We start from the raw sequence: 10,669 nt of genomic DNA, 5'->3' as shown, positions 1-10,669 counted from the left end.
TCATATTAATGGTAAATACGTAACACAACCCGGAGTTAAAATCCGGAGTGCATTCTGTCGTCTGAAGGTAAAGCCGTAAACCTCGATAGTGCAAGAGACTTTCAACAGATAAAAAAAACCTGCTGAAATTATTAAACTTATAGCCTTTTCTCTAAGTTTGAAACCTTCTATTGAAAGCAGAAAGGAAGAAGGAGAAGAAGAGGAAAAGGAAGAAGAAAACCAATGACTCCCTAGAAGCCCCCTGCGAATTCACGGGCATTATGCAGATCTTAAAAGGGCCAGCGGCCGTCCTCAGCAAGCTCGGCCGCCCTGCACAGAGATGGACACTCAGGAGGAGAGAAAACGGCGGAAGAACAGATATAACGAGGAGAACCGTGAACACCTGGTCTCCCTTGGCCTCGGCTTTCAACGCGAAGCCGAATAAGCTGCTGAGCCTCCACTTCACCAAGGGGTCGACGGTGAGCGCGCTGCGGAGGCTATTTTGGGGCTTATTTTATTATTTGGGATCATTTTTGGTCTTTTTGGGGAACAGGATCAGTAATTTGTGGCTCAGGGTTTGGGGTGGCAAGCGCATACCCGTTGATAGGTTGTTAGATTATTAGTATTTGATAGTGTCTTGATTGTGCAATTTTTTTAATTGGATCATGTATAGATTTTTTTCAGGAAAATTATATGTACTGCATCTTAAAGGAACCAGTCTGCATAAGAGAAGCAGAACTATCAACAGATACTTATATTGGCCACTTTGGGCATAGCATTTGCTCTGCCAAAAGCCAGTTGAATTTCACCCTGTTCTTTCTGGCATGATAGAGCTTGTCAACCTCTGTGATAATTCAGCATTATGACTTGTAGCATACCCTAATCTGTCTAGTCATAGTACAGCAATACCAAAGTGAAGAGAGAACGGGCTCAGAAGCCAGACTATACCTATTCTTATTTATTCTCTCTTAATAACAATGTTGTAATCATTATTAGTAGTATTATTGATACCATTTTATTCAACATGAAGTTACTTTATTGTCATTCTCATTTTCAGGGCTTGTTTGGTCTCCCAGAGCTGAATGAACCTGAAGGCTTCTATTTGCTCAAGGAAAATGCCGTGCGAGAAGCAGAGTCTCTGGTGGCCGAGTGCTGCTCTCAAGAAAGGTCGCGCAAAATGGTGGAGGTGGGAGAGTCGATTTTAATGTGGACATACTGTTGTTAATAATTCTAGAAAGATGTGAAATGACAATAGTAATGCTAACATAGATAGATTGTAACTGCAAAGTAATTTTAGCTGGATTCACTGTGCAAGGAAAGAGTGTCTGTGTTAGTCGATTACCCCAGGAAACCATTCTCAGCCATGAGTGGTTGGTTAGTTGGGTGCTTGTGGGTCCCCAGGCTTCCCTTTATAAGAAGCTCGCAATATGCAGGTAGGTGAACACTTCACCAGCGCACTCCTTTAGTGTTGGGAGAATGTTATGTTGGGGCATTTTCTGTCAATGTTCCAGACTGCACACTCTTCAAGGGCATCCATGATAGTATGGGGTGACTGAAAATTGTTTCTGCAGGTGGTGTCTAGTCTATTTATAGCCTATGTATTGAGTGAAAGGAGGTGTTTATAACAGGCATGTGGGGTGTACTACTTGTACTCAAGGCATCTGTGATTCTGCAAAGCTCATGAAGGGCAGGGAGTGTTTTATGTGCCTGTATGTAGCAAGGCTTATTTGATAACGTGCCTGTGTAATTGTTTTGTTGAAATTCAAGGTCTAGAAACTTATATTAGATAAATATAAAATTGACAATGAACTTCTCTGAAGCTTATGTGCTATTCTTGGTAAACACAGTAGTCATAGGTTTCCATTACTAAAAGATTACAAATTGCCATAAAAAAATAAGTGGTTTTGAAATATATGTTTTCTATATAATCTCTGAGTGTACCGTGTTTTGTGTTGGCTTAGTTTGACCTGTTTCTCTCATGTCAAGGTGTTGTATGGATTCGACTAATTGACTAAGGCCATATCACTTTGTTGCACTTGCTCTTATTATTCATGAAGGAATCGTTACAATGAAGTCTCCCTGCACCAGTGGTAAGAAATTTAGAGAAGCTGCTGGAATCTTCAAGTATTTAATTACTTCAACCATTTAAAGGAAATAGAACAATAGATAATAAATAATGATATCAGTATTTGACATGGCAGTTAACTGAGATGTAAGAATAGATTGGAAAGGTTTGCCTGAATCTCTTTGTCTTATTGGATATATTGTTAATTAATTTGTCTCTTGTTTTTTCCAGGTCTTTGATCACCTTTCAGATACTCTCTGTCGGGTTGCTGATTTGGCTGAGTTCATCCGCATGGCACATCCTCATGCGCGCTACTCCCATGCTGCAGAGGATGCAAGCATCGCCATAGGTGGACTTGTTGAACAGTAGGCATAAGTCAAATTTTTCTCTTGTAGACATCTGTTGTTATACGAAAGCTTCTTTTATCCTTCTCTTCAATTCTTCTCTCTTTATTTTATCCAGAGGCAGTGATTTTATGAGGAGCATATACTATATCCTCCTTCCTTTCCATATGTTAAGACATTTCCTTCTGATCCAGGTTAAATACTCACCGACAGTTATATGATAGTCTGAGGGCGGTCGTAAAGAATGGTGATATTTTCCCGACCACAGATGTTGACCAGCACGTGGCCAGGCTCTTCCTCTTCGACTTTGAGCAGTCAGGTTAGTTCTCCATTGGTTGTAGGTTTAGGTTAGGCTTCCTTCATAAAGATAAGAAGACTGGTAAAGATTTGTGTTATTGTTTATCTTTGTATTTAGATTTAGATTTAAGGTTTTTCACTTTGATACATATTTATGCATGAAAAACACACACTCACTCACTCACTCTTTCATTCACATACACATACACAAACATACATACATAGCTACCTAGGTCATTCCAAACTTCATTCCCCATTCCACGACCTCACAGGTATCCACTTGGACGAGGCCAAGCGGTGCCGTGTGGTAGCCCTGAATGAGGCAATCCTGACCCTCGGGCAGCACTTCATGAATGGCTCCCTCCAGTCCCGAGCAATTCCCAAGAAGAAGCTGCCTGAGTCCATTAGACAGTAGTAAGTTGTTGGAAATTAGGGTGTCAGTTTCCATATCCAAAAGGTATATGGATGTGTAGATTATATTTATGGGCTATATGAAGAATCTATTTTTATAGTTTTATTTTGTATGAAATGAAAGGTTTCTTTTTAGTCCTACATGTCAAAAATATGCATGTCATATTCACTCCACAGCTTTGCCATAGATGGAGACAACATAGTGGTAACAGGCCTGTATGCAGATGCCCACATGGAGATCACAAGGGAGGCTGCATACAAGATCTTCCTACACCCTGACCAGCATCAGGAGTACCTTCTGACAGAGCTGCTCACCAGACGGCATGAGATGGCCACCATCTGCGGCTTCAAATCTTATGCCCACAGGTTTGTGTTGTGCTGGGGAGCGTGAGATCTACTGGAACTTCATATTAACCAGTGCTTACTATACTTTACTATATACTAGGATCATTTACTTGGAACAATTAGGCTTTTTTTTTTTTTAATGATAATCAATCTTATTTGTTTTATGTTTCATTTTTAGCCATCTTTCTTTCTTTCTTTTTCTATATTATGGTATTTCCAAGGTTAGTTTTATATCATTATTATTATATTAGAGTCTGATATATCTGATGTTTGTGTCCATTCCCTGTCACAGAGCTGTCAGCAGCAGCTTAGCCGAGTCTCCCGACCTTGTGCTGAATTTCTTGAAATTGGTGTCAAAAGAGGTGAGGCCGTTAGCCAAGGAGGACTTCAGGGAAATGGAGAAGATGAAAAAAGAACAATACAGATATGCAAGGGTGAGCTGTTTTCATTGTTGTTGTGGCTTTTTTTTACCCATTATTTAGAAAGCTTGTTCTGAAGACTATTTGCTTGTTTTTTTCTTTTCTGATCTTGTCTTTTCTTTTTATTAAGTTGAAAAGGTGCAACTCAGATGTCGTGAAGCACATACGATTATAGTTTACTTCATATTTTTAGAATAAGTTAGTGGATTCATATTGTAAATTACAGTCATTGTATTGACACTACCCTCATGGAAATAAGAGAAGCAAATAAACCAGTTTATAAATCAACAATTAGATAGACAAATAAGAGAACATATATAATAGTAGTGAATGAATAAGTAAATAGACAGGATATATATTAAAGGAAACCACAAATGCTTTTTCAGGACCTAGCTCCATGGGATGTGCCTTACTTCACTGGCCAGGCGAGGCAGAGCAAATTCTCCATGAGTGGAAGTGATCTTGCACCGTACTTCTCTCTAGGGGCAGTCATGGACGGGCTCAGCAGCCTGCTTCAGAATCTGTATAACGTCTCCCTGAAAGTGCAGGAACCATTGCCTGGGGAACTCTGGACCAGCGATGTGTATAAGCTGGCTGGTGGGTTGGAGAGAGAGTAGGAGTGAGAAAAAGAGAGAGTGAAAGTGAGAGAGAGAGTGTGTGTATGGAAAGAATGTAAAATGTATTGAAAATAGTATTATTAAGAGAGATCAATTAGGCTGTAACACAATCAAAATATTGATATGTGTTCACACAATATTTGTGAATCACAGAGTGATTTCATTTTTTAAATATTATTATTAGATAGTTATTGATCAATCCACTTATTTACATATAGTATCTTCACAAAACACCTGCTTAGATGATAATTATTGTCCTCTCCCTCAAATTCATCCCTTCAAAACCAGCCCTGCAGTGCAAAATCAACACCCCTTTTTTCACCCAAACCCCCCCCCACTCTCTCTTCCTCAGTGATGCACGAAACAGAAGGCCTCTTGGGCTACATCTACTGCGACTTCTACGAGCGCATCGGCAAGGCCCATCAGGACTGCCACTTCACCATTAGGGGTGGGAAGCTGCTCCCCGATGGAACGTACCAAGTAAGTGCACTAAAGTATATGTCTACATGTAAGTAGTGTAATATGTGTATGTGATATAATGTAAGTCATCGCTTTTGCAGGATGCTGTTGTGGGTATTACCAGTATTGCATTAGTATTGCTATTACAGAACATGATTTAGCTTTTGTGATTGCTGTTGTAAGATATCATTATTATTATTAATATTAGTATTATCAACATCATTATTAATATTACTACTATTTTAATTATTTTTATTATGATTATCATCTTTATCATCATTATTATGATTATAATCTTTATCATCATTACTATGATTATCATCTTTATCATCATTATTATGATTATCATCTTTAACATCATTATTATGATTATCATCTTTATCATCATTATTATCACTCCAGGATCCCATTGTGGTTCTCCACCTGAATCTCCCTGCTCCCACGTGGTCCACGCCCTCTCTGCTCATGCCTGGCATGGTGGAGAATCTGTTCCATGAGATGGGTCATGCACTGCACTCCATGCTTGCAAGGTTAGAAGGCCAGGTTTCTGTGTGTGTGTGAGTTTCTGTGTTTGTTATTATAAACATTGTTTTCTGCAGTTTTTTTTTTTTTTTTTTTTTTTTTTTTTTTTTTTTATGTTTTATTCATGTTGTTATTTCAGGTTAATTATCATTATTAGTTGTACTCTTTATTACTATAATTTATTATTTTATATTATCTCTAATTTTTTTTATAATTCCCTTGACACTTCCACTCCCCAGAACGCAGTATCAGCATGTGACAGGAACACGCTGCAGCACAGACTTTGCAGAAGTTCCCTCAATCCTGATGGAGTTCTTTGCTATGGACCCCAGAGTCCTGCGCACCTATGCCCGCCATTACAAGACAGGAGAGCCCATCCCTGACACACTGCTTGAAAAACTGGTCGCATCCAAGTCTGTGTTCGCTGCTTCAGAAATGCAGCTGCAGGTATAATGTCATTGCGTATTTTATAGATTTCAATGTGCGATTAGTGAAAGGGATCATATCCCTCATTATTCCTTGTCCAAATTTTAGATGTTGGTGTGTTATTGTGTTGTGAGGCAGATTTCAAGACTGTTCTGGAATTTCTTATATTCAGTCTCTTTAAAGTGTTGGTTGGAGATAGTGTTCTGAATTTATTTTCAGGTATTGTGCGAAAGTATTAATTTTATGCAGTAGAAGTGTCTGTGTTATGCTGTGGAGTTTGTTTGTTTATGTATTTTCATATTCCCTTGTATCATCTTTTTGATTTGACTGATATGTCAGTACATTTTTATCTAGTGTACTTAATCCATTTTGCATCAAAAAGATAAATCCATAGTATATACATTATTTTGTAACAAAATTATTGTCAGGTATTTTATTTTCCCCTATGTAAAGCATATATTTTTAAATTCATTCTGGACCACTCTTTTCTACAACAAAATAATAGATGTCTTCATGATTAGTGTTTCAGCAAAAAAAAAAAATAATAATATTTATTTTCCAGACCTTCTACTCTATGCTTGACCAGCGTTACCACAGTGAAGAACGATGGGATTCAACTACAACCACAACACAGATATTAGAGAAAGTGCAGAATGAATATTATGGGCTTCCATATGTCCCCAATACTGTAAGTATACTCTAACCTCTTTACTTATTTTATGTCCTCTTGTATGGATTGGGCCAGAGTCTGTTTTCTTGTATCCTGGTATTTGACTTCTATCTCTGGATTTTTTTTTTTTTTTTTTATCTATATGGAACTGCATTGATTTAGCTCTAAATACTTTTGGTGTTTTCACTCTTAAACAGTATTAAAGTTCTTTACCATTTCTTGAGGAACTTTATCATAGATTTTTATTATTATTATTATTATAATTATAATTATAATTATTATTATTCAGGCATGGCAACTGAGGTTCGGTCACCTTGTTGGCTATGGAGCAAAATACTACGCGTACCTGGTATCTCGCGCTGTGGCCTCCTGGATCTGGCAGAAGTATTTTGTAGACAATCCATTCAGCAGGTGAGTTGGTTTCGTACAGGTGTATAGTCGCTGTTTTCATTAAGGGATTTATGTGATGTGCATTTGGCTTTATTATATATACAAGATAGAGAGAAAGAAAGAAAGAAAGAGAGAGAGACTGTATATATGTGTGTGTGTGTGTGTGTGTGTGTGTGTGTGTGTGTGTGTGTGTGTGTGTGTGTGTGTGTGTGTGTGTGTGTGTGTGTGTGTGTGTGTGTGTGTGTCCGTCCGTCTGTCGTTCTCAGTGCATGCACGCATGTGACCTTTCACACTGAATTAAAGAAAAGTTATGTACTGAACCAGCATGACACAACCATGACATCTTCATTCCACAGGGAAATGGGTGAGAAATATCGCCAAGAAGTTCTAGCTCATGGAGGAGGGAAACCCCCCCGAGCTATGGTGGGAGAGTTCCTCGGCCGTGAGGTGACAGCAGAGAGCATGGTGGAGGCCCTCAGGACAGATTTGGAGTCCAAGAAAGAGAGGGTGGAGACAGTCACTGCAAAGTAGGATGTGTTCTTCAGATTTATTGGGTATTGCAAATGAGGTCCAAGGCATTTTGATGTTGAATATTGAGGTATCATGAAAGAGGGTGTACTATTTGGATATGGCTGGACTGTGAGAGTATTTCTCAAAGTAAGTGAAGACACTTGTAAGAGATCTTGGTTGTCTGTCAAAATGTGCAAAAGAAAATTACAGAGCAATAAGGTTGTTTTGATGTGATGTGTAAGTTTTACTGTGTCAGTTGCTGGTTCTTTATGATGAAAATTAAGCATAATAGAACATTTATTTCAAGTATCTATAGAGTTTTAAACTACAAACTAAACTGACAGAAGCTCCCTTACTTTGTCACTCTTTCCATTGCCTTTTTATTGTAACTGTCTATCCTATGAATGTGTGTGGGATTAGGCATTTTGTTGTCATTTTTTAATGGAAAAGTGAAGTAACTCAATTAATTTTCTCAGGGATATGTTTGTGAGATTAGTCAGACATAACCAGACAGGTTTATGGCATTGCTATGACATTTCAAATCCAGTTTTGCACATGATGAAAATGCAGTTCTTCTTCTTTTTCTTTTTCTTTTTCTTCTTATTTTTCTTTTTCTTCTATTTTTCTTTTTCTTTTCTTTTCTTTTCTTTTCTTTTCTTTTCTTTTCTTTTCTTTTCTTTTCTTTTCTTTTCTTTTCTTTTCTTTTCTTTTCTTTTCTTTTCTTTTCTTTCTTTTCTTTTCTTTTCTTTTCTTTTCTTTTCTTTTCTTTTCTTTTCTTTTCTTTTCTTTTCTTTTCTTTTCTTTTCTTTTCTTTTCTTTTCTTTTCTTCTCTTCTCTTCTCTTCTCTTCTCTTCTCTTCTCTTCTCTTCTCTTCTCTTCTCTTCTCTTCTCCTTCTCCTTCTCCTTCTCCTTCTCCTTCTCCTTCTCCTTCTCCTTCTCCTCCTCCTCCTCCTCCTCCTCCTCCTCCTTCCTTCTCCTTCTCCTTCTCCTTCTCCTTCTCCTCCTCCTCCCTCCTCCTCCTCCTCTCTCCTCCTCCTCCTCCTCCTCTCCTTCTCCTTCTCCTTCTCCTTCTCCTTCTCCTTCTCCTTCTCCTTCTCTCTCCTTCTTCTTCTTCTTCTTCTTCTTCTTCTTCTTCTTCTTCTTCTTCTTCTTCTTCTTCTTCTTCTTCTTCTTCTTCTTCTTCTTCTTCTTCTTCTTCTTCTTCTTCTTCTTCTTCTTCTTCTTCTTCTTCTTCTTCTTCTTCTTCTTCTTCTTCTTCTTCTTCTTCTTCTTCTTCTTCTTCTTCTTCTTCTTCTTCTTCTTCTTCTTCTTCTTCTCCTCCTCCTCCTCCTCCTCCTCCTCCTCCTCCTTCCTTCTCCTTCTTCTTCTTCTTCTTCTTCTTCTTCTCCTCCTCCTCCTCCTCCTCCTCCTCCTCCTCCTCCTCCTCCTCCTCCTCCTCCTCCTCCTCCTCCTCCTCCTCCTCCTCCTCCTCCTCCTCCTCCTCCTCCTCCTCCTCCTCCTCCTCCTCCTCCTCCTCCTCCTCCTCCTCCTCCTCCTCCTCCTCCTCATAATAGCAAATATTTGTAATAATTATGTCATCTACAAAAACAACATTATAAATGGTGTTCCTGTTTGTAAATGATTAAAATAAATATGAAATATAATGCTATAAGATATTACAGAATGTTGCTAGGTTTTACATTCTTCATAAAAATGGTGCTTATATACCTGTTCAATTATTATTATTGATAATGGTATTGTGATTTGGTACATTTGTTATATTGTGTATATAAAATATATATTTCTCAAAAAAATAACAAGTTTTTCTTTCACTGAATCACGTTGCATGAAGTTTCAGTCACCTGAACTATGTGCATTTTTTGTGGGTCTTTTAGTATTAGATTAGGATTTGAGGTTATTTGGCCCTCTCTAACATCATTAGTAGTAGTTGTAGTAGAACTGTTAACAATATTATTTCTTCCAATGTCATTATTATCATCATCATCATCATCATCTTTATTATTTTTATCATTATTATTATCATCATCATCATCATCATCATCATCATCATCATCATCATCATCATCATCATCATCATCTTCATCATTATTATCATTATTATTATTATTATTATTATTATTAAGATCATATCATTATCATCATTGCCATTATTACTTGTATTATTCGTTTTATTGTTATCCTTATCAATTATTGTGGTTATTATCATCATCATTATAATGATAACCATTATGATCAATATTATTATTGTACATGTATGTTCTATCTAAAAATTATTATTTTATCAATAAATAATCATCATTTAAGGCCATACATCCCAAAAATATTTATATTGACTTCCTCCAAAAGGGGTTCTCCAAGTTAATGACTCATTAAAAAAATGCAATAACTACAAGGGAAGAGAAAGACAAGCGTTGTTCTTCTGGCATTTATAAATGAAGGAAATATTGCACAACAACATTAATCTATTAGATTTAAAACTTGAAAGACTCATGAGCTGCATTTTGGAAAGGCAGCATTGACATCTAATATCTACAACTGCAAAAACAAAGAGCAATGAAGTGTTCAAAGTTTTATTAATTATAATCATTAACTTCTATATTCAAGTACATAAGGACAAAAAGGAAATCCTACATTAAAAAAAATATATATGCTTACATACTAGAGAAAACCAGCAAAGTTTTACATGCAATTTGCACTGTTAATAATATTTACAGGTGAAAATATTGGCACATTGGGTGAGAGATTTACTTAGGAATAGCACAGAATATTAATTAAGCAAAATATATACATGTTAAAATCAATTTCAAAAATCTATGAGAAAGTACATTTTCAGTATAATACAAAAATAGGATAATGTTGAATATAATACAAAAATAATGCTAAATGCAATTGATTGAAATATGATAAATACTACACATATTTAAGAATGAGTCCCTTGCCATCTCTGAAAATCCTGTTAGTCACTTCCAGACAGACAATATGCATAAAGCAAAACAACAGGGCCTGTGGATTACTAAAGATTATTTCCTTTCGGCTGTAAATACCTCCTTTCACATCCAACAGAGTTCTTGCTCATACAACAGTTCTAAGAAGGCACATTAACAAAAAGCATCCCGCAGATTCTGAAACTGTTCAAGTGCAGAGCTTTTTAAAGTGTATTTTCATGACTGTGCCTATACAGAAGTATTCTCAAGGCACATCAGCTCATAATTATT

General features: G+C 37.0%; 1 protein-coding gene across 1 annotated transcript; it reads left to right on the top strand.

Moving 5' to 3' along the window:
* The first annotated feature begins 55 nt into the window (after nt 1-55).
* LOC125024901 (mitochondrial intermediate peptidase-like) lies at nt 56-8,111 on the top strand. The gene is made up of 14 exons (XM_047612666.1): nt 56-458; nt 1,037-1,165; nt 2,276-2,409; nt 2,583-2,707; nt 2,958-3,099; nt 3,274-3,462; nt 3,734-3,875; nt 4,247-4,457; nt 4,830-4,957; nt 5,339-5,466; nt 5,698-5,905; nt 6,447-6,572; nt 6,844-6,965; nt 7,301-8,111. The coding sequence occupies exons 1-14, from the start codon at nt 261-263 to the stop codon at nt 7,473-7,475; spliced, it is 2,157 nt and encodes a 718-aa protein (XP_047468622.1). The 5' UTR covers nt 56-260; the 3' UTR covers nt 7,476-8,111.
* Nucleotides 8,112-10,669: the final 2,558 nt, after the last annotated feature.

This window comes from Penaeus chinensis, chromosome 4 (assembly GCF_019202785.1).
Source record: "Penaeus chinensis breed Huanghai No. 1 chromosome 4, ASM1920278v2, whole genome shotgun sequence".
Lineage (NCBI taxonomy): Eukaryota > Metazoa > Arthropoda > Malacostraca > Decapoda > Penaeidae > Penaeus > Penaeus chinensis.
This window is presented reverse-complemented; position numbering and strand designations above follow the sequence as displayed.